This window comes from Aotus nancymaae, unplaced genomic scaffold, assembly GCF_030222135.1.
Source record: "Aotus nancymaae isolate 86718 unplaced genomic scaffold, 86718_ANA_hifiasm-v0.15.2.pri h1tg000014l, whole genome shotgun sequence".
NCBI lineage: Eukaryota > Metazoa > Chordata > Mammalia > Primates > Aotidae > Aotus > Aotus nancymaae.
In genome coordinates, this window is record NW_026988425.1 from 89460858 (window position 1) to 89485851 (window position 24994).

General features: G+C 36.0%; 1 protein-coding gene across 2 annotated transcripts in view; it reads left to right on the forward strand.

Moving 5' to 3' along the window:
* The first annotated feature begins 541 nt into the window (after positions 1 to 541).
* LOC135274889 (leucyl-cystinyl aminopeptidase-like) overlaps positions 542 to 24994 on the forward strand; it is a 45026-nt gene continuing 20573 nt past the window's right edge. The window contains exons 1-9 of one of the 2 annotated variants that reach the window (XM_064376180.1): positions 542 to 1174; positions 1852 to 2006; positions 4020 to 4133; positions 5613 to 5747; positions 11463 to 11594; positions 14099 to 14259; positions 14491 to 14579; positions 21701 to 21884; positions 22986 to 23142. In XM_064376180.1, the coding sequence (XP_064232250.1) occupies positions 1887 to 2006; positions 4020 to 4133; positions 5613 to 5747; positions 11463 to 11594; positions 14099 to 14259; positions 14491 to 14579; positions 21701 to 21884; positions 22986 to 23142 (1092 nt within the window). In that variant the 5' untranslated portion in view covers positions 542 to 1174; positions 1852 to 1886. The remainder of the gene's footprint in view (positions 1175 to 1851; positions 2007 to 4019; positions 4134 to 5612; positions 5748 to 11462; positions 11595 to 14098; positions 14260 to 14490; positions 14580 to 21700; positions 21885 to 22985; positions 23143 to 24994) is intronic. The other variant, XM_064376181.1, reaches the window with a different exon arrangement.

Genomic DNA, 24994 nt, shown 5'->3' on the forward strand with positions numbered 1-24994 from the left:
CAAGGTTGGGCAGAGAGTGATGGAGACAACATTTCTCCCAGACAGCAGAGCAGTGGGTTTTAAAGGTGGGAAGTGAACAAACACCATGTTGCTTGAGCCAGAGGCTGAGAAGGAGTGTTAAAGAATGAAATTGGAAGAAAAGGTTGAGATATAAGTTGAGAGTTTGAATTCAGGTTGATTGACCTAAGACAGTCCTCTTGTTTAGCGATATATTCACTCTTAGAGAAACCGAGGCAAAGTGCCAACCCACACTTTTTAGTAAGAAGATGCTGAGACAGAGTTTGTGATACAAGATACTTATGAGGAATTAATACCTGTGAATGGATGCAGGATTCAGCTGTGGGAGAAACTGAACCGAGATTGTGTCTTGGCAAAGCCTTGGCCTACCCAGAGGGGAGCTCTGGAAAGAATACTGTCTTAGCCTATTTTCTGTGGCTATAACAGAAGAACACAGGCTGGGGAATTTATACAGAACAGGTTTACGTGGCTCACAGTTCTGGAGAATGGAAGCCCAAGAGCGATGCACGATAATTTCAACAAATGTACAATTTATGCCTTACATCTTAACTTTAGAACTAACTTCATCATAAGATGTGACTCCTCAGTGTTAAGTGCCTGCTAGATGCCAGGTGCAGTGATAGGTCCTGAAATGATGAACATTTAGTTTTGTCCTTCAAATAACTCTCAATTTTTATACCTCATAAGTAAGGAAGGGCAACTACAGGTAATGGAAGAAGAGAAGAGTGTCATATAGTTACAGGCAAATACTTACAAATTGCTATAAGATGACCTAAAGTAGTTATTTTGAATGTTGCTAGCTTAAAAAAAGTCGGAGGGGAGGGAATCAGTAAGTTTTTTCAACATTTTATATGTATGGAAGGGAGTTGCTAAACTCTGTGGAGCCTAAAGTAACTATAAGCAAGTGTTTCTATCCAGAAAGATCTCATAAAATTCTATAGCATTTTCAGATATGCTAGTCTAGACAGTGCTACTTGAATATCATGCCATTTTAATTGTTCCTGTCCTTACATCGTGCATAATGTTTCCCTTTAGGTTTCTATATATGCTGTACCAGAAAAGGTTGGTCAAGTTCACCATGCCTTCGAAACAACTGTGAAGCTTCTCGAGTTTTTTCAAAACTACTTTGAAATTCAGTACCCACTTAAGAAATTGGGTAAGAATCAAATAGTGTCTCTGATTTTTGTTATAATTAGAACCTAGATTTATTTTGCGAATGTTTTTTAAAAGGAAGTTCTGCCCAAGTTGTTTGCAGATAAAACCAAAAAAACATTACTAATGCTTTAAAATTGTATTTGTTAAGATTATTTAGATTTCATGAATATATCCAAACTTGGAACTTCAAACACTTAAGTTTCTTGGGCTGTAAAAAAGTTTATAGAGCTGCATAAGTAGGAACTTGCTTAGGACTTAGTCTGCAATTTGACTAATTGTAACTTCCAAGAAATACCTGATTCAAATACTAAAAACTGAGTAATGGGAGCTCAGGAAAGCAAGAGCATTTCAGTACTGTAGCTAGTCCTAGACAGTAGAGTATTGGCCATGAACTTTGTCCTTCTTGTTCTGGGAAGCTGATTGATTTGTGAAGGAATTAGGCATCTCTTTCCTCACTAAGACACAGTGGTCCAGTGACTCTAAAAGGGTTTGAACAGGTCTGCCTCAGCTGACATGTGGGTAGGGAGCATGCAGATTTAGAATAAGGAAGATTCCATTTATTAGAAGCATAAGAAGAATTCATTGCTTTCACAATGATAAACCACTGAATAAAATATTTTGAGTAGAAAATGCCAAAAGATGAGGGAAAGTTGATCACTTATTTCCTGTTATGTCTAGATTTGGTGGCTATTCCTGACTTCAGAGCAGCAGCAATGGAAAACTGGGGTTTGGTCACCCTTCAAGAGGAGATGCTTCTGTATGACAGTAACACTTCTTCAGTGGCGGATAGAAAACTGATGACTAAAATCATTGCTCATGAGGTGGCCCACCAGGTATTAGCAACCAGGGCTGTTACATGTCACACCTGGAGTTATTGTTAGCATTTAGATGCTAATAATTCTTCACCTTTTTTTTTTTTTTTAAGTATTGCCTTTTTTAGTAATAGAAAAATGCTTTTTAAACACAAACAATTTTCCAATGAAAATGCTATCAGTTGTTGATGTATGACTTTGCAGGTTAAAGGATTTTCACATCTGTCTTTCTTCATAACTTCTCTAGGGTAGGTATTAATCACATTTCACAGATGTAAAAACTGAGACTCAGTTTAAATAAATGGCCTGCCATAAGTCATATAGCTAATAAGTGGCAGCACTTGGTCCATGTAGAGCCACTATCTCTTCAAGATTTCTTTTTCCCCCTCAGTAATACACAGCTGCCTCACCTCTGACAAATGGCCACTGCCCAGTATAACTTTGTGGGGAAGAATCCCTTTCTTTAAGTTGCACTCTTCTGACAACTCGAATGGTAGCTGTCAGGGCTGGATTTTTTATTCATCTCTTGCTGGAATGGGGTTCTCTGTTAATTTTTTTAATTTTGGAGAGGGGGTTTCTGAGAAAATGGCAAAGGTACTGTTTGTGTGATATGGAGAGAAAGATGATTATATGGGTACATAGCACCCCCATTCTTCCCTGATACCTTGTCTGTTGTGCCCTGGATGAGGTGATTAACTAGAATTGGATATGGTTTGGGTGATGTCATGACAGCAACAGGTTAGGAATAGGATGTATTCTAGTCAGCTTATTTCCTACTTCAAACACCATGTATGAATCTAGCCCTTGTGAAGACTTCATGACACACTGGCATATGAAGCACATTCTTATTTGCTTTAAAAATAGGTCATATAGGTAAGTTGTCTTTTGGGGGATCTCCTCTATGTCTGTTATTTCTGAAGCCACCTGCCACCATTTGGGACTATTACTCTGTTATTTCCTCTTTAGGACTTATAAATCATCTTCCTCTGAAACAGGTTTGAAGATAATATCATAGAAAAATATGTTACTGTAATTCTCAGAGGTATTTTGTTTTATGCAGTAACCTCATCTTTTTGCTGCTGATTTGAGATAAGCCTTAGGCCACACTGACCAAATTACATATCTTATAACTACTTTTTATTTCGAGGACTTTTTAGATACATTTTTTTAAAGGGACTCTCCTGTTACTTTTTTCCTTCCTCTTTTCTTCTATCTCATAGAAGGAAATATTTAATATCTTTCTGACTTCATTTGTTTATAGATATGCCATCTTTTTTTAAGAAACAAGATCTTACGCTGTCACCCAGGCTGGAGTGCAGTGGCATGATCATAGCTCACTGCAACTTTGAACTCTTGGGCTCAAGTGATCCTCCCACCTCAGCCTCTCAAGTAGCTAGGACCACAGGCATGCATCACCATGCCTGGCTTAATTTTTTTGTAGAGACAGAGTCTTGCTATGTTGTCCATGCTGGCTTGAACTCCTGGCCTTAAGAAATCCTTAAGGAATGTTATTTGAATTCTGGTTTGAATCATGCAAATACTGTCTTCAATTTGGGCAACTGAGGAGAAACAAAGTTATAGGCTTTCTGACTACAGAAACATCTCTCATATAGAGACTTTTTAGTTATTATGGATGGTAGTAGATATAATGGAAAATAATCTTACTAACTTGATATTAGAAAGTAGAAAAAGTCATTATCTAGGAAATCTCACTTTATGAGTTGGCCAAAAAAAGTTTTAATTTCCCTATATTCATGCTATATTCCATGTTTATTAAATTGATAAATATGCTAATAACCTTTCTTGCTTGTTTTCCCATTCAGTTAAGGTAAAATGTTAAAATTTCTATTTTATTTTTAAAGCAAATTTATACAACTTTTATAAGTTTTAAATTAATTTGAATACAGTTTAACTATAAGTGTATTTTAAGATATTATAATCAAGTTATGGGTGACTAATATGACACTTCAGCCAATTATTTAAAAGAAATTCCTGAGGATATAAATATACTGTGGGTTGTTTTCTCTCCCTCAGTGGTTTGGCAATCTGGTGACAATGCGGTGGTGGAATGATCTATGGCTAAATGAAGGTTTTGCCACTTTCATGGAGTATTTCTCTTTGGAAAAAATATTCAAAGAGCTTTCTAGTGTAAGTACAGAGTATCTTTGGCCTACTATGAATGCTAGGAGGAAAAATAGTCAAATCACATTTTCATGTATTTTCTGTGCATCTGGAGTAATGAAAATGTTTCTAGGAAGGTATGCCAAGCTTGACCTTGGTTACTGATAGCTATACCTTTTGAGATTTGATAGTGAAAATTATGCTACTATTTATTGATGTGTTTCATTGAAAGCTGAACTTGTATAAGATTATTTCATATTTTTGTCACTAAGTTGAACATTTCAAACTGTTTTGCAACATTTTCTTCTAAAGAGTTGTAGTTCTGCTTGCAGGAATTTAGATAAAGTTGCAAATTCCTTTTTGCAAAATTTAAAGTGTGTAAAAAGAGAAAAAAATTAAAACATTTTGTAGCATTACTGTTTCTTTACTATCACAATGTACATTCTTGTAATAATGGTATATAAGTTGTTACAAATAAATAATTTGCCCTTTTTAAGGTACAAACCACATTTTATGCCTTTTTCCAAAGATTAGAAATAGCATTTCAATACAGAGAGGTATAATAGTGTTGTCACTGTGGTATGAGACTCTCAGGAAATATTTCTAGTACTTAGGGATATTCAGACACACTAGCCCAGATATTATCAAGATAACTCAAACAGCAGGTGGGAAAGTGTAAAGATACCTTCCAACCTTGAATTTTTTTGACTTTCTATTAAACTTCCTGATATTAAACTTATGAACCAAGATGGCTTTTAAAACAGAAGTACTCTTAGAGCTTTTGATTTTAAATTTTTGATAGGGCTTGTTCAAAAATTTCAAATGGTAGGAGAAATCAACCGATGTTAATTGATGAATATCAAGTGGTAGCTAGAGTACTAAGAAAGATATTCTAAATCTGTGTATGCTACTTAATTAAGCAATGAGATACACAGTTTGACCACTTGGTGGTGCCCAGCATGTGCAAAAACGTCTAATACATGTTCTAGGGGAGCTCATCTGCTGACCTCTTAAAGAATTCTTTCTGTTGAAGAGTTATATTTTATTTAAAATGGACCTCAGTTAAGGGAAATATATATTTTCTTAATAGAAACGCTAGGCTATATATAAGAAATAAGCATAAGGACCAGTTTTTGTTCTTTCTCTTTTTAAATTTCAGGTTTCATTTAGAAAATATATATGCTAACCTTTTTAGAATATTCATCATGTGTACCCAGAGTTGGCATTTGTTTACTTTGGTAATAGATTCTTAATTTTTCATATGCTATTGTTTAGGAAATGCTAATTTTCATGTGGCCATGTTATAATTGTAATTTTAAATTTAAGGAATATTAATGAAGATCGCAATCTTCCTACATTTTTGAAAGCTTATATTCTGAAGTTTAGTGACACATCATTTTTTTGCTAATGATCTTACATAATAATTAGTCTAATTCATGTAAATAATTACTATACTTTTGCGTTTGACACTATTCATGATACTCTAACCTTTTCATTTTTTTAAAGTACGAAGATTTCTTAGATGCTCGATTTAAAACCATGAAGAGAGATTCCTTAAATTCAACTCGTCTGTTATCACCACCATCTGTTCAGACTGCAGAACAAATTATTGGAATGTTTGATTCTTTTTACTATTTAAAGGTATTACTGTGAACAAAAAGGTAGTTGGAGTGGGTTTCAAATTTCATATGTGAGTAAGCTGCATGATTTAGATTATTTTAAAGATTAATTTTTTTTCAGGTATTAATGTTAAACTTTAAAATGTTTGCTTATATATATATGTTAGTCTTAACTTTTTTGTGAGTTTTTACCTTTCTCTAATTCTCATTAAAGTTGTATGACTAGTATTCCAGACAATTAACCAGATCTTATAGCAATCCATCTTTTAAAGTCAGTTTACACTCCAGATTTACAGGTAGAGTATGTTTGAGGAAGGTCCTAAGCAAGCTTTTGGCTGTGTTACTCAGAAATGAGATATGCTCTCAAGTCAGGATTGCCAAAACAAGTAAGCAAAAAAGATTTTAAGAATTGAAGATTAGATTGCAGGATCTGAAACATACACTCTGGGTTTCAAAGTAAAGAAAAAGCAGAAAGTTAAACCCCATTCGAATCACCGTGGGTCAGAGAATGAAAGAATAGGAATAATAGTGTCATTCACATTTATATTGTGGGGAGGGATGAATGTTATGACTGTCAGACTAGATAGAGTAGAAAATACATAAAATGTGTGAGATACAGTCTGTGCCATCAAGTAGTTGAAAGTTTAGGTGGTTGGTACTTGTGGAGGAATAAGAGGTAATATGTGCTGAGTGGGGCAGAGAATTTTTGCCTAGGATAACGAAGAGAAATTTGGGGGAGAAAAATGGGAATTGAGATGCTTTAAATAATTAAAATATACGTAAGGGGAATGGGGCGTATAGGGTAGTGCAGGAATGGGACGTATAGGGTAGTGCAGGAATGGAACAATGAGATCTGCAAAGAAAATGAAGTACTAATGGGCAAGTATGTTTTTTTCTGAGAGTCAGTGTTTGACTGCAGTGGAAGCCTCGTGAAGAGGGGAAGGAAAGTTGAGTTGGGCCCAGTTGTAGAAGGCTCTGGATACCATAAGGAATCCTCTTTTCCTGTGTAATGGGAAGCTTGAAAAGACTTTTGGACAGTGAAATAACTTGATTAAAGTTACTATTTAGGAAAAGTAAATTGGTTTCAGTTTATAAAGTAGATTTAAGTGGAGAGAAATATAAAGTCAGGAAATTGCTGCCAAAGTCTAGGCATGAAATGATAAAAGTTCGAAATGAGGAGTGCTAGTAAGGGTGGAAAGAAAACAATGGGTATAAAAAATACTGGGCAGGGAAAGAAATTATTAGTGACAGGGTAAGGCAGGTAAAGAAAGAGGCAGAAATGTTTTTCAGGTTCAAACCTGACTGACAGGAAGAATTACTGCACAGGTACTTTTAACAAACAAGAAAATCAGGAGTTCAGTTAGCTATATGAAATCTATTCCAATTAGAGCTACTGCTATGATTTTTGAAGCCCATAATGGACCTGTCAATACAGAAAATTTAAAACTTGAGGTTCTGTTATTATACCAAACTTAAACAGTGCAGTTATTTCAGCATTTGAAATCCTGCTTAAAATGCTCTAAGTTCAGTATATAATAACAAAACAGAGTCATAACAGAGTTCTGTCTCTGACCCCAGCCCTCTTATCCCAGAATTCAGTGTCTTCTGAACATGTAGTTTCCACATCATAGTCAATCCCTGTCAACATGGTAACTACGTGTATCAGAATTGGGAATTTGGAAAATATTCTATAAGAAAAGTAGGATACTAGATAACTTATCCAGTTATCCCTACTGGCGCTTACTTGGAGTATTGTGTGTAAGAAGGTAAGCGCCGGTAGGGAAATATGTTAGCAGACATATTCTGTTTGGTCTTTATAATCATCAAGCCTAATTCTGATGCAGGTTGCCTTGTAAGAATTCATTCATTTAGCAAATCTTACAAGTACTAACCGTGTACCAGGCATTGTTCTAGGTGCTGGGTTATATCAGGGAAGAAGATGGACCATCTCTTTTTTGAAGCTGTCATTTCAGGAGTCAAAGGTAGAGACAGCCAGTATACAAATGAATGAATAAATAGGTATTGTGTTAAGTAATAAGTGCTAACATGAAATTAAAATATGATAAGGGAAATGAGAATGACAAAGGAATATAATATAAAATATATTTATAATATAATATGGTTGAGAAGTTTTCCTGTATGGTGACATTTGAACACCGCCTAAGGCATGAGGAATGTGGTTTTCTTGGGGAAGAATATTCCGGCAGAGGAAATAGCCAATGTATAGTGCTTGTGTGCAGGCCTGAGATTGCTATCCTTTGAAAGACCTGCTTGCAAGGTTGGCCCTTGGGTGCATGTGGAAACTTGGGTTTTGGGAAAGTTCCCACTATTACATTATAAGAGTAGCTCACTGTGCCTAAACAATGTAGTTTATGTTGAACATCTGCTTTCCTTCTGGGTATCTGAAGTTTTGATATGTGCTAGGTGGAAGGTACCTTCATGACTACCCCACAGTAAATGTCCTGGGTGCTGAATCTCTAATGAGCGTCCCGGGTAGACAGTATTTCACACGTTGTCACAACTTGCTGGAGGAATTAAGTGCATCCTGTGTGACTCCACTGGGAGAGGACTCGAAACTTTGTGCCTGGTTTCCTCTGGACTTTGCCCCATACACCTTTCTTCTTAGCTGATTTTAGTTCACATCTTTTCACCATAATAAATGATAGCAGTGAGTATGATTATATGCTGAGTTCTGTGAATCCTTTTACTACATAATCAAACCTGGAACTGGTCTTGGAGATCCCCACACGAGATACAAGATTGAGAGAGATATGAGATTGAGGTATAAGATGCTTTCCATGTTCAAATACCAGCAAGGATCCAATATTATCTGGAGTAGAGTAAGCAGAGGGGAAAGTAGTCGATGAAGTTAGAGGGATTGTAAGAGGCCAGATTATTATAGGGTCTGCTAAGCCAATGGTAGGGACCTTGATTTTATTCTAAGTGAAATGAAAAGCCATTTGATAGGGAAGTACCATGGTATGGCTTATTTTGTAAAAGATCACTCCAGTCTTCAGCAGTACATGAAGTTAAGAGGACTAGTTAGGAAGTTATTGTAATAGATGGGTGGCGACATAATGGTGGCCTGCACAAGGGGGGATGTGGTGAAAGTGATGGAGATACTACTGAACTTGGAATATATTTTAAAGATTAATCCAGTAGAATTTGTTGATGGATTAGATGTGAAATACAAGAGAGGGGTCAGGGCAACTTTAAGATTTTTGCCTGAACAACTGGAAAAATTGAGTTGCCATTTGCTGAAATGAGGAAGACTTCTTTAAGAGTAGATTTAGGGAAAAAAAAGGGGGAAGAAACTTCAATTTCTGAGTGAGTATGAGATATGGATTAGACATCCAAATGGAGGTACCAAGCAGGCAGTTGGGTATGAGTCTGAAATTCAAGGGGTAAGAAATCTGGTTAGATATATAAATTAGGGAATCATTTGGAAATGATGCCCAGTGAATAGGCAGAGAATCAAGAGTAGTGTCCTGCCGCTCTCAAGGAGGAGCAGGTGATCAGTTGTATCAAATAGGTTGATATGATGACCCTGAGAATTCACATTTGTCTGGCACCAGGAAGTTTACCAGTGACCTTGATAAAAATATTTCCAGCCTGGCACAGTGGCTTACACTTGTAATCCCAGCACTTTGGGGAACCAAGGCAGGTGGATCACCTGAGGTAAGAAGTTCGAGACCAGTCTGACCCACATGGTGAAACCCTGTCTCTACTAAAAATACAAAAATTAGCTGGACATGGTGGCAAGTGCCTGTAATCCCAGCTACTCAGGAGGCTGAGGCAGGAGAATCGCTTGAACCCAGGAGGCGGAGGTTGCAGTGAGCTGAGATTGTGCCATTGCATTTCAGCCTGAGTGACAAGAGTGAGAATTCTCTCAAAAAAAAAAAAAAAGAGGCCGGGCACAGTGGCTCACGCCTATAATTCCAGCACTTTGGGAGACTGAGGCAGGCGGATCACAAGGTCAAGAGACCATCCTGGCCAACATGGTGAAACCTCATCTCTACTAAAAAATACAAAAATTAGCTGGTGATGGTGGTGCGTGTCTGTAGTCCCAGCTACTTGGGAGACTGAGGCAGGATAATCACTTGAAACCAGGAGGCAGAGGTTGCAGTGAGCTGAGATTGCACTGCACTCCAGCCTGGCGACAGAGCAAAACTCCGCCTAAGAAAAAAAAGAAAAAACAAACAAACCTTTCCAGCAGAGTGAATGAAAGAGAGCAAATGGAGATGGCACATTGAGGACAACTCTTTTGAGGAGTTTTACTACAATGGGGGAACAAAACAATACTGTGGTAACTGGAGGAGGGTGAAGTTAAGGAAGGATATTCTTTTATATCTTAAAAATTAGGAATGTTAAATCATGGGTTTTTTTTTTCTTTTTTTTTGAGGCGGAGTCTTGCTCTATCACCCAGGCTGGAGTGCAGTGGCATGATCTCAGCTCACTGCAACTTCCGCCTCCTCTGTTCAAGCGATTCTCATGCCTCAGCTGCCTGAGTAGCTGGGATTACAGGCACATGCCATCACGCCCAGTTAATTTTTGTATTTTTAGTAGAGATGGGGTTTCACCATGTTGGTCAGGCTGATCTCAAACTCCTGACCTCACGATCCGCTCGCCTTGGCCTCTCAAATTGCTGGGATTACAGGTGCGAGCCACCATGCCTAGCCTGTTTTTGTTTTATTCATGGGCATGTTACAGTATGGAGGGGAAAATTGGTGATGCAGAAGAGAAGGGACTGATGGGGACAACAATGAGTACTTAAATTTATAGAACAAGCAATAGCTATGAAGTGTGACATAGAAATGAGAGTAATAGGTAATAAATTTAGTTATGTGTACAAATAATCTTGACATTACTACATTTTTATCAAAAGTGAAATTTATTCAAAAACTATTTGAGTACCTACTATTTAGTGGGCATTATTTTTGTCATTGGAGTTGAGCTTTTTACTTTTCCCCTCAATTAGCATACAGTGTAGATGAGGAAATAAATGTGTAACAGATACGGGATATCATATAAATTGTATTGAAGATGGAGAAATGTGATTTCTATTTCAAGTCAGGGGGCTTCACAGAGGAGGTGGTGCTTATTTCAGGATTGGGAATGATGACATGTACATGAATGGATATAGTGTGGCCTTAATAGTATGCTTACTGCCCTACACATTTGTTAGTTCCAAGCATTTGAAGTGACTCTGCAGGAAGAAGAGAGATCCTTGTTACATCACAACACAAAGTACTAAAATAAGAAATTAATGACCTACCTAGCAGGGAGACTTTTGAGAACCTCGCCTTATTGTGCTTCCAGCAGTGTGCACTCATGAATTCAATGGGTAATTTAAGCACTGGAGATGGAGGTGTGGATGCCACAGAGAATTTGGCATGTTTTTCTATTAAAATGTATTTATAAATACTTAGCTTTTCAACACTAACATTAAAACAGTGAGTATACCGATAGACCACACAGAATGGCTCATGGTTAGAATAGTGCACATGGGAATCTACTCCATTAACTCTTTTTCAAATCCCTTAAAATAATTTTAAGACAGTTGAACACAGTCCACATCTAGTCCATATCACACATATGAAACTAAGTAGCAGTGTATTAAGTTCTGTATGTGGAAGCATATTTTTAGATTGACTGTAGTTTGAATTTTAGATTCTCAATTCAATAATCTATAGTATTCTGTTATTTCTTCCTTTTTTCTCACTTTTTTTTTGAATAGGGAGCTTCTCTCTTGTTGATGCTGAAAACTTTCCTTAGTGAAGATGTGTTTCAACATGCTCTCATTCTTTACCTGCATAATCACAGCTATGCATCCATTCAAAGTGATGATCTGTGGGATAGTTTTAATGAGGTAAGTGACCTAGGTAATTTTTTTAGCTCTTACTATAAAAGGGAGGGGGGTCATCTATTTATACTTTTTAGCATGTGTGTAAGTTAAGTCTGTGGTACCAAGCATAGTTATTTGAGAAAGAGAGGGATGGAGCTTGCTATATAAATATTTATGAATGGAGCACTGAGTTTTATGTCAAAAAATGGGAGTGTTGTTCCTGGCTGTTGGAAAAGATGTGTGTGGGCTTGGGTAGCCAGTTTTTTGTCTGTAACTTAAACTCCATTCCTATTTTGTAGAAAAGTTATCTTCTCTGTATTAATGAATATTACTATATTTTCATTACTTGATTTTTTTTCCCAAAATCTCTTTTCCTATTCTTACCCTCTTTTAGTTTTTCTCCCTTCTTTTAATGATTCTGTACTCTGCTCCATGCATCTCTTGACTTGGTGACTATTCCTCTAGAGTAGATGATACATCACAAGGTGACTGCATGTTACCCTTAGAGGATTTTGCTGTTGGAATTTTGTCATTCCTGGAAATATTCTAGTAAACAGTATAATTATCTAGAAGTTACACTTCGAAGCAGCGCATGAACACGACCTACCTCATGCATGTATGCTGACTGCATAACCCTTATAAGCATTTGCGTTTGTTACCCTGACTTAGATTGATAGATCATAATGCTTTGAAAGATCACAGACTTGGCTGGGCGTGGCGGCTCACGCCTGTAATCCCAAGAATTTGGGAGGCTGAGGTGGGCAGATAACGAGGTCAGGAGTTCGAGATCACCTAGCCAATATGGGAAAACCTCGTCTCTACTAATAATACATATAAATTAGCCGGACTTGGTGGCGCACACCTGTAGTCCCACCTACTTGGGAGGCTGAGGCAGGAGAATCACCTGAACCTTGGAGGCAGAGGTTGCAGTGAGCCGAGATTCTGCCACTGTACTCCAGCCTGGATAACAGAGCAAGACTCTGTCTCAAAAAAAAAACAACAACAGAAAGATCACAGACTTATTTGGAAATTTGATGAAAGTTCTGGCCATATTACTCAGAATAACCACATATATGCAGAATATCACACGCAGTTTCAAAGTTTTATTGACTCTAGGTTAGGAACCCCTGCTCTCGATCTTCCTCATACACTCTTTCTGCTTCTTTGCCTCATCTGAATCCTGGTATTTTCTAGCTGTTAATCTTTTGCCCAGAAGATATACCTTCCCTACTCTCTGAGTTCTCTTTGAGATCTTATTACCTAACAGTTGTTTCTAAATCATTGTTTTTTTCTCGATCATATAGTGCATTTCATTTGAAAGCCACATTGTTTACTTTATACTTACTGTCTTATCTCTTGACATTTAGAATATATTTCTGCCTTTCTCATTGACTGTAGCTTTTGCATCATGGTGTTTTTCTGTCCCAACCTAGTTCCTAACAGTATCCTCAGGTTTTTCAGCATCCACATCAAATTATGCATTGGCCTCTTTACTTCAATACTGCTTCGACACCCCAAACCACCTTGCTTTTAGGCAAGCTTGTTTTCTTCTAATCCTCTGGTTCAGAAATAAATAGGTCAGAGCCATGAGAAATATAAGATGAATTAAAATGGGAAGATTTGCTCCATCCTTTTGTGCTTTAAATAAATGGGCATGTGGTGATGGAGGTAAGGCCTGCCATAGGAGAGTGATATTATCAATTTAGGTACATGATGACTTTGTTTCTTACAATTCAAATTCATATGTAATCTAGAAAAATACTTTTAATCCTAAGTTTAACCCACCTGTTTTAAAGATACCATTGTTCAAAAATTGCTTCTTAGTCATTGATACTGGATGTCTTAGGGGCTGTGGGCCTTAGGGAGTCTATAAAGCTCTGACACTAGGTTCCAGATTTTATAGTTAAGTTCATATATTTTCTGGGAAAGAAGGTCTGTGACTACCAAAGTAGTTTACCACTGTTTTCTAGAAAGACTTAAGGCAACTGACCTGTTTGTCATTCTTCTGTTGCTGCTGCTTCCTGGCACTCCTGCAGTATTAGGTCCTAAAAGACTATCATTATGGAGGTAGAGGGTAGGAGCATAAGGAGAAACCTAGACTCAGGTGATTCACAGGATTGAGTAGCAGTGCTTCTGATTCTAGACTGTATATCATTATTCATATCTTCTAGATGATAGTATTGTGATTTGAAAGAATACTTATACCTTAGGGATTTTAATCGTGAAGGATATAGGGATTTTAATGAACTCTGAGTTGGTTGCTATATGTGCAACTTCTCAACCTAGTGCCTCTGTCACTCACTTGGCTATCACTTAGTTCTGTTCCAGGTTACATTCCTTTTAGCAGTTGCTCATTTACCTAGATTAGAAGTGTAAACTCAACATTCATGCTTCTTTTTTATATTAACATTAAATGTAATGTTAAAAATGTGGTAGGAAAAGAGGGAAGGGTACAGATAAACTGTAAAATTTTTTAAACCAATTTTTATTTTTAAGGAAAAAGAATTATATGTATATATATTTTATAGGTCACAGACCAAACACTAGATGTAAAGAGAATGATGAAAACCTGGACCCATCAGAAAGGATTTCCTTTAGTGACTGTTCAAAGGAAAGGAAAAGAACTTTTTATACAACAAGAGAGATTCTTTTTAAATATGAAGCCTGGAATTCAGCCTTCAAATGCAAGGTACATGCCCTCTTTCTTTTCACGCCATCTCTTTTGCAACTTCAGGTGGAAATATTTTTAAGTGTTTTGTAATCATACATTCTTGTGAAACCTAACAAGATTATCTTTTTCTAGGAATAGCTTAACAAAGTTAACCTTTCTGCCAAATTAAAAAAAAAAAACAAAAAAACAAATCATGTGAAACTAACTGAAATATTATAATAATAATTTTCCAATATTTTCTCTTTACAGCTACCTGTGGCATATTCCACTATCCTATATCACTGACGGAGGAAATTATTCAAAATATCAATCGGTGTTATTACTGGATAAGAAATCAGGTTGGACCATAATGACACAGCTCTGATAAGAAATTGGAAATGGCATAATTTTTAAAATCTGATCAGAGTGCATATGTAAGATTACACTTTCCAGTGTGCACACTGTCTGAACTGGTTTTATGAATTGCATATACAAGATACAACTAACATGAGATTGATTCTGTATATCATGCACAAAACTGACCTTTAGCCTTGTGAAATAAGGTACAAAAAGTTGCAGAGAATGTGCTGGCATTCCTGACAGAAAATAGCAAATGCCATGTTTTTATGTATATATCCAAGATTAATATCTTGTTACAAAATAAGGGGAGTTTCTTAAAGTATCTTCTCTCTACCTTCCAGGGTTGGGTTTGGACAACGGCATTTTAACAAGATACACCCAAAATAATTTGTGTGCATAATTAAGTTTGATTCATGATCAGATTTAGATTAAATAGTTATTGCAATATGCCCTGCAGACATAGTATACGTTTTTGGGAACAAGAAAATGGGGGAAGAAGCTATGATAGGAATGGGGAGGGAGAGAGTAAAATATAAACATGGCGTATGCTTACCTACAATATAAAAAGCAATTGAAATATAGTTTTTGACCATTTGTTAAATACCACTGTGAATGTCACACCTCATATCTTCCTCTTAATTTACATCCTAAAGAAACACAAGACTCTTGGGTTCTGTAAGACCCATTAGTGATGCTTTGGATTGAGGAAAGGGGAAAATTTCTTGTTTGAATTTGGATCTGGTGTCAAAGCCTATATTTTTGAGGGGTGAGTGTAGCTTAGGGGTAAGGGAATGTTTCTTTGGAGACTGCCTGGTTCAGTTCTTAGCACTACCATTGATCACTTACATGATTTCAAGCGAGTTATGTGACCTCTCTGAGCCTCATGCCCTCAGCTATACAAGAGAGATAGTAATTATACTTACTTTATATAGTTGTGGTGAGGATTAAATGATTTCATTTATATGAAGCACCTGGAGCAATGAGTGGCATGTATTATATGCTATAACAATGTTAACTATCATGGATTTTATTGAAAAAGTAAATCTTTAATATAATATATCCATATTACATAAAACCTGGAAAATGGAGAACAAATCTTATTACCCTGTCAAAACTATTCTCATGATTATTTGTTTCCAGTCATTTTTAATAAATATTTGTACTAGGTCAAAATCATTATGTATATATGATTTCTGTATCTTGCCTTTTTTTACTTAACATATATAGTGATTGCCTTAACATGCTTGATTCACCGTTTGTCTTTATAAAAAATTGCCTTAATTAAATATTTCAAATCTTAAAGATTTTTCCATTATATAGAATTTTTTAAGGCATGCTTCTCAAAAATGAAGACTGCATTTGCCTTTTGTGATTTGGTACATATAACTGAACTGCCCTTTTTATTGTGTAGTTACAGTTGATAATGCCTCCTGAAATATATGAATATGCTGGTTTCATTGCCTTACCATAGTGGAGAGTTAAAGCAGCAACAATCTAATTATTTAAAATCCTAGGGGTAGTGGTAATGTCATCATATCTTTGATAGCATAGCTGGAGGTGCAAGGAATTGCTACTGTCTTTGAGTAAACAAAACTCTAACTTTGAATGACCCCTAAAAGGATAGTCTCTGACCCAAGAGAGAACAAATAACCCCATTTCCCTATATCCTGCAGAACAGTCAAAACATGGCTGGAGCATTTGCAAGAAACCATTAAGGAAATTTTGCAAACTTTCTGATAGTTCATTAATTTTTGATGGTATTAGAAATAATTGGACAATAAGAAATCTGCTTTTATTATCTCTGGGTTTTTTTGTTTTGTTTTATTTTGTTTTTTGTTTTTTTGCTTTGTTTTGTTTGGTTTGGTTTGGTTTTAGAGTTGGAATCTTGCTCTGTTGCCCAGGCTGGAGTGCAGTGAAAATATCACAGCTCACTGCAGCCTCAAACCCTCTTAATTTACATCCTAAAGAAACACAAGGCTCTTGGGTTACGTAGGACCCATTAGTGATGCTTTGGATTGATGAAAGGGGAAAATGTCTTGTTTGAATCTGGATCTGGTGTCAAAGCCTCTATTTTTGAGGGGTGAGTGTAGCTTAGGGGTAAGGGAATGGGACTTTGGAGACTACCTGGTCAAGTGACCCTCCTGCCTAAGCCTGCCAAGAAGTCAGGACCACAGGCATGTATCCCCATGCCTGGCTTAATTTTTGTATTTTTCATAGAGACAGGGCCTATGTTGCCCAGGCTGGTCTCAAACCCCTGGTCTCAAGTGATCCTCCTGCTTTGGCTTCCCAAAGTGTTGGGATTACAGGCATGAGCCACCACACGTGGCTCGTCTTTACTTATGAGCTTGTTAAACTCTCTTTGAGAGTTTAACCCCATAGACGACCTCATATTCTACTGCTTTAGCCTTCTTGGCCCTTACCTGGCATTGTCGGCTTTCGCCGCACAAAAATTCTGTCAGCAACTCAAACGTGCTATACTGCCAGTTGTCTCTAGGCCTTTGCATATGCTGTTTTCTCTCCTTGAAGAACACCCTTGCCTCCTCACTCCCTTGGCCTACTCCTGTTTATTCTTCAGATCTTAGCTCAGCTATTGCTTGCTCCAGGAAACCTTTCCTACCCTGAAGACAGGTTAGATGCCCTACTTAGGTTTTTTAATAACATTCTCTACTTCTCCACTCATAATATACTGTTAAGTACTGTTCACTTATATCTATCCTCATAATTAGATAATTCTCCCATTGACGGTAGGGATTATGGCTCTATGAATCACTGTAAATCACTTTTAGCACTCAGTAGGCACACAAAAATTTATGTGTTATAATGAATTACTAAATTTTAATCTGTAATGAAATGACTCCAGTCTCACTATAAAAACTTCTAGGAAAAGAACATGCAAAGCCTGATAAAATGATGTTTTCTGTTTCCCTTCCTCTTCTTAGTAAAGAAGAATATACGAAATTCACAAGAATATAATTGATTTAATCTAGAGCTGGAACTGGGCCAGTATCTAATGAAAGTAGTGTCTGTTACTTCCTCTTCAACTGTGTTATTTCCCTTGCTGCTGCTGCTGCTGCTGTTTTAATTCCTGCCATTTCAGGTTTAGAGAGTCCACATGAAAACTTCTGTCCACATGTTTAACCCTGAGGACAGTCTTCTTGGTTCCTAATGCTCCAATGAGAATTATTCTTAATGTAACTGCATTTTTATTTTTTCTATTCTTAATAGAAAGGTAGCCAAGGGAGTGACTTCAGGCTTCTTTTATGCCATGATACTTTTGCATAGCGTATTATTTTGATGCTTGATGGTTGGTTAAATCTTTAATATATTTTCTTTCTTTTTTATTTTAAATATATTTTCACGTGTTCTAATTCAAGGGTTGTTGGGTTAGTTGTTAGTTCAGTCATATATAAGAGTGATGTTTGGTCAATATATTTGTCTCCTTTTCTCACATGAATTTTGAACAATTAATATTTATTGTGCATAAGAACAGCTGATGGGGTCATTTTTCCAGTCTACATATTAGGAAATTGTATTTTAAAAAGTTTTCCTCTTCCCTTTCTTTGTCCCTCCCTCCCTCTCTTTCTTAACCACATTTTACTCAGACCTAAGATCTTTAACTACAGGAGATTTTCATATTAAATCAAATACACAACATTCATGTTTCCAAATGGATGTCACTATCAGAAATACTACTGTGAAAGTAAAAGATATGTCATTGGAAGAAAAGGCAATTAGGATGAAAGAAGGAAGGGCATATAGTAATTAAAATATTTATCATGTCCATTCTCTGCTCTTGCCTTGTTTTCTCCTAATAAAGGAGAAAGAAAGGAGTGTTAGAGAAGGGAATGCTTTTGAACAAGGAGTGATACAGTTCAATAGCATGTATGATGCCAGCCCTCTACAGCAAACTCTACAGGAAATTTTGTAACTTTGTAGTGGAAACATGTTTTTTAGTTTCAGAACTTTAATTTTTTTGTAAAACAGTAGTTGATTTTCATAGCTCATTGACAAATGGTGGTTTTTAAAAATCGCTGTTAGATTACTTCGTCTGGGCTTCTGCCACTTAATATTGCAGTTGCTCACTCTTTTTTGCTACTCAATAGACTGAAAATTGAACTGTTAATCTGTTAATGATTACAGTAAATTAAAAACATACGAGGGTAGCCTCATCCACATTTGAACTGCAAGATGTAGTTACTTCCCTTGTGTGCAAAGCTATTATTTTTCGATACCTGTGGTTTTAAGGTCCGCGATTCTAATCATTCAGAAGACCTAAGAGAGACTGATATGTTGATTATTTAAATGGTAACTCTGTCTTTGTGCTGTTGGCTGCACTGCTTTATTTTGTGTCACCTCAATGACAGTAATAATTTCCAGTATATTCCCAGCTGTGTCCCTCCTCTCTACTCTGGACTTGCGTAAGTTTACAACATGGCAAGTTGCTTATCAACCAAGATACTCTGTTATGTATTTCAGTGTTTTCTCTATCCATCTAGTGGAACAATTGCCATAGCTGTCATTCCTTGTCTTCTTTTATGGGCAAGGGAGATTTGGGTCTCTGTAGCCTTTCTTCCTGGGGTTGTTTCTTTTCTTTACCTTTGTTTTTATTAGAGACAGGGTCTTGCTCTATCACCCAGGTTAAGGTACAGTGGCACCATCATAGCTCAATGCAGCCTTGACCTAGTGATACTTGACCTCAAGCGATACTCCTGCCTCAGCCTCCTGAGTAGCTGGGACTACAGATATGTGTCATCATACCTGATTTAATTTTCATTTTTTTGTAAAGATGATGTCTCATTATGTTATCCAGGCTGGTCTCAAACTCCTAGGCTCAAGTGATCCTCCTGCCTTGGCCTCTCAGAGTGCTGAGATTACAGGTGTAAGCCACCATGCCCCACCCCGGGGTTCTTTCTTGATAAAAGCTCCATAGGATATAGTGTTTGGTGACCTGAAGAGTGTTGATATTATTAGCTAACAATAAAGGTAATTTTCTTCGTCATAGGTTTGCTAAAAATGGCTCCAACTTGGAGCAGCCACTGTTGCCATCACAAGTATTCCTTAAAACTGCATTCTGCCCACGAAAAAGGAATAAACCTTATTTAATTGATCTTTCCCATTTGTTGCTATATCAGCAATGTACCAGAAATAAGTATGGGATTGTTTTAGTAAAAAAGACTGGTTAGCTTATTAAGACATGATCAGAATATCTTTCATCTTAAACATCTTTTGCAGTATCAGTATAATTGGAATAACAAAGATACTAAGGGCATCTTAGTTTTTAAGATTAAATATATATAATCTTAAAAATATAAATATATATTTATATTTATATAATATATAATCTTAAAAATATATTTATATATATATTAAATATATATAATCTTAAATTCATGTTTTTGAAGTTGTTAAACCCTAAGGCTTCAGGTACTAATAATATAATCTTTAGTTCCTAAGCTAAGGCTTCAGGTACTAATATATACTCTTTAGGTTGAAAACATGTTTATAAAGCATTTTATATACAAAAGTTTCACGACAGAATTATAATGATAGTGAACATTTTAAAACAGCCTAAATTTTTAAAAATAGGAGATTGGTTAAACTTGAGATGGAATGTTATGAAGATAGTTGAACACTGCTTATAAAGACAATGCAAAAATGTGAGGGGGGGTCTGATAGGTGAAAAAAGGATAAAATAAATGCATATAGATATGCTGTATAAAATATTAAAAACAAGTATAAGAAAAAATTTGGCAAGAAGTACATTCCAAAATGCTATCATTGTCTGAGTTTAGATTATTCTTTTTATCTCTGTTCTTCTTTTTCTTATAATTAAAATTGTTTTAAGTATTTGTTACTTTAAAAGGGGGTAAAAAATTACATAATAAATATCTGCAAACTTTTATCTAGACTTGATTTAAGCTATTTATTGTGACATAGTCATTATTTATTCCTTTACTCACTAATTAAATGGTATTTGTTGAATACCTGCTAGGTATGTTGTTCTAGGGGCTGAGGCATTAGCAGTAAACGAAATAGTAAGCTTATGTAGCTTATATTCTAGTAAAAGGTAAACCTCAAGATGCTTAGAAGCATATCCCTATTATAATTAAGTCTACATCCTTGTTGCCAGCTTTAAAGGACATTTCTTCATTAGCAGTTTTAAGGATTTTAAAAAGGTATGCATATATTTTGTGGTCATTTAGCTCTTAGCACTTCATTATTGGTACATTATTGACATAATTCCATAGAAATTTCTAACAATTCTCTCAGCATTTATGGTAGAAACCCAAAAAGTGCACATCCTTTCCTATTATTTTAACCCATTTATTTCTTATTTGTCCCTAAGGCGATCTTAAGCCTTCCCTATTGTTTATTATGCTAGCTTTAAATCATGTGACTTTTCTAAATAGCTTTGTTTGTTCTTCCTTTGCTAACATGACAAAAGACAGAGGCTGAAATGGAACACATTTTACACAGTTCTCTCACTGTCTTCCCCTGCTACCTCATCCTACACCTTTACTTTCTCCTTCCCTCTCTCCTCCATCCATAATGAACTCGGAAGCCAGTTCAGTGCACGGATACCATGTATACTTTCTCTCTGGGCCTTGAGCACTTGGATTCCCTACTATACCTTCTTCACTTGGCCAACACCTATGATTTCTGAGGTCTCTTAGAAGAATGACAACTTATGTGTCATTTCTTGCAAGAAATCGCTCCTAACTTGCCCTAGGAGAGTGAAGCATTTTTCCTCTGTGCTTTCGTTGAATGTTGTCTTTTCTTTTTCTGTCAGTAGCGCTTGTATGATACTGTACTTGCCTGGTTACTTTAGACAGTGAGATCTCTAAAAGCAGAGACATATCTACCTTGTTCACCATTTGATTTCCAGCACCTGGCTTAGAACCAATAATGCATAATAAATAAATAATTGTTAAATGAATGTTCTGACCTTCACTAACATGAAAATAACTGTACTTGGAGACAAGCATTTTTTTTCTTACTAGAATGATTAAATATCAAAATAAAGTATATTAACTTTGAAACAAACAAAGCACTAGTGTAATTTTTTTTTCCTGGCCTGATTGTCTTCTCTCTCAGTCTCTCATTTTTTGGTTTCCATTAGATGTCATCAATCTTACAGAAGAAGTGGAATGGGTCAAAGTCAATATAGACATGAATGGTTATTTTATTGTACAGTACGCGGATGATGATTGGGAAGCACTAATCAAACAATTGAAAAGAAATCCACATGTTCTACGTGACAAAGACCGAGCGAACCTTATCAACAACATCTTTGAACTTGCAGGGTAGAGTATACTTAGAGTTTTTTCTTTTTTTAAACAAGTGTTATTGAGATAAAGAACATATATGAAAAACAGTTTGAAAGGACTAGCATGTATTGGTACAATTCATTTTGGAGGATTGGGAAAATATAGGACGTGTGCTTTGCCTCCAGGGACTTTATAAAACATTAGCTACAAACATACTGAACCTTTAAATAAAACAGGATTTAATAATAATTCATGACTAGATACCAAAAACAGGATATATATTTTGTTGAATAAACTGATATAGGCTTTATTTTGTTTCATAAGATAACTATTTTCAAGCAGGAGTTGGTTTAAGCATGAAGCTTAGTGCTTACCCGTTGGTTTTGAGGGACATCTCTTATGGTTGGAGCCTCCTTATCTGTACTGCTTGCCTCCCCAACCACCTTATGAATTATAGAATCCCAAAGCCAAAGATGACAGTGACCTCATGTAAAGATGTTCTCTGAATAGAATATTACCAATTTAGATTGATGATAGCCTTAGAAACACCAGAACACTTCAGGTCAGAAGGAATGAAGAGTATTCCTTCTGACCTCCCTTGACATTTCCATTTTGTCTCATTTTTTATGAAGTACCCTTCTTACATCGTCATAGCCATTATGGCTGTGATTTCTATAAAGTGGTTAATTTTTAAAATGTACTTACCATAAATTCACAATAGACTTTGTCTTAACAAGTTTGAACAACATTCAACCAACAAAAATTTTTTTTAAAAAATTCAGATACTCTCTATGCTATACTGTCTTTCCTGAGAAACATAACTAATTAATAAATAAAATTAATACTATTGATCTTTTCTAACCCAAGATATTATACTTTTGCTAAGTCAGTAGCAATTTACAGGAGACTTAGGAATAAAAAAAAAATGAGCTATTGTTTATCTTTCTCTTGAAATGCTTCCTTAATCTTGGGCCACATGAACGTAATCAGAGATAATCATACTTAGCTTAACTTTACAGAATAAGCTTAAATTTTTGTCTTCAAGACTCATCATCTAACCATAAGTTTTTCTCTTGGCATGCAGAGTTCTTCCGTGTGTCTCTGCATATTTACTTTTTCTGTTCTTTTATCCTTCAGCCTAGGCAAGGTGCCACTCCAGAAGGCCTTTGATTTGATTAATTATCTTGGAAATGAGACTCATACTGCACCCATCACTGAAGCCCTGTTTCAGACAGGCCTCATCTATAACCTCCTTGAAAAACTGGGATACATGAATCTGACCTCGAGACTGGTGGTAAGTCTGCCTCTTTGCCAGCTTCTTGTTTTTCTTTAATATTGTTATTCACGGTTCCATTTTCAGCCAGTAATAGGCTGAAAAAGCAACCAGTTAAATTCCATTTTCTTTACTTTGCTGCTTGTGAAATTGTTACTTAAAATCAAGATGTTGCTTACTGTGAAGAGCTGATAAAGGCTTAGTATGCTGTGGTCTTGTTTGAATGTCAAAATACAGACATTTGTCACCACTATCAAAATGAGGTCACATGAGAATAATATTTCTCTGTTCAAATCCTGTTTTATTTTTGCATGATAAATGCTTGAAATAGGCCCTTTTGCAAAGTAGATCTCCCCATTAATTTCTAGTGGTCATTATAAAATAACAGTTATGTTTGTATTGAGAATATTCCACTTAAGAGTTCTTGCTGATAACTGTCTAAATGATAATGATGATGGTGGATATGTTTCTTTGCAAAGCACTGATGGAATCTTTGTATCAGAGGCCATTTTACCTTTCTTAATATCAACTGCCTGATCTTAACAGTTGTTATTTTAGATACTTTCAATATTAAACTGTCGACTGAGACTCTAAAAGCTTAGAAGAGAGTGATAAATTATTTGTTTTTGATTTGCTTTATAAACTAGTGAGATTTTCCAGGGACCCAGGCAGAAGGCAGCTTTCAGGGAAAGGAAGGCAGTATTAGACCAATAATTAGAATCGGTCTTTTGGAGTTTTGGTATTCTCACTGGTAAAAGGAAGGGGTTGGATTAAATCATTTCTTAAAACAACCTTCTTTCTGCCTCTATTATTGCTTGACTGTGCATCTCCTGTGATCAGTTTTCACATCACCTGCATAATTCTCGGTGAGGGGAGGGAATGCAGGGCAGAGTGGCCATATGGAGCTTGAAAAGCTCTCTTCCCCCAAAAGTTTCTGATCTGACCCTAGAGGAATGACTCCATCCCTACCCATGAATGAGATGCTTAAGTTAGATGATTTCTGAGGTCTTTTCTAATTTTTAAGATTTTTATCATTTTCTGTTTCATATAAGGCTTTCAGCTAGCAGCCTTAATAAAAACCAGTGCCTGGAACATGACCTGGCCAGTAGTGACACTCAGTAAATGTTGAGTGAATAAATGAGTGAAACACACCAGAAACAAATGCATTTGAGTGCTTTTACACACCATGCTAGTACTTCATATAGATTACCTCATTTAATCCTAACACAATGCCAAGGTAGATATTTCAACCCCCATTAAATAAATGAGGAGACTGAATAGCTTCCTTAAAGTCACTTACCTAGTAAATGAGAAAGCTGAGATTTAAACCCAGATTAATTTCACTCCAAAGACTGATCTTTGTGGTATATTGCTATTTTTAAAATTAATTTGTGTCCTAGCAACGTTGTCTTTCCAGGATACCTTTTGTTAGAAAAATTAAAGTTTTCTTCCTGTCAACTTCTTTTGAAAAGCTTGGAGACCATGCATTTAAGGTTTCAAGTGACAGACCAACATCTAGTTGTTCTCCTAAAAGTGAAATTGTCAACTTATGAGTTATATATTGTATCTAAAATGTTAATGGCTTTTTAAAACAATATTTATGTGCCTTTCCAAGAAGTATGCAAATAGCTTACTCATCTCTTTAGGTCACACTTAGAATCCAATATTGACTTTCTAGTGTTAGTATAGGAAAGAGATTGGCCATTAGTTAACCAGTTCAGCTACTGTTGATAGACATTTGTGTTGTTTGTAGTTTGGAGCTATCATGAATAGCACTACTATGGTGTTTTTGATCAATGTCGTTATGCATTTCTATGGAGTATATGTCTGGAAATGGGATTATTGAGTCATAACATATGCATAGTTAATACTG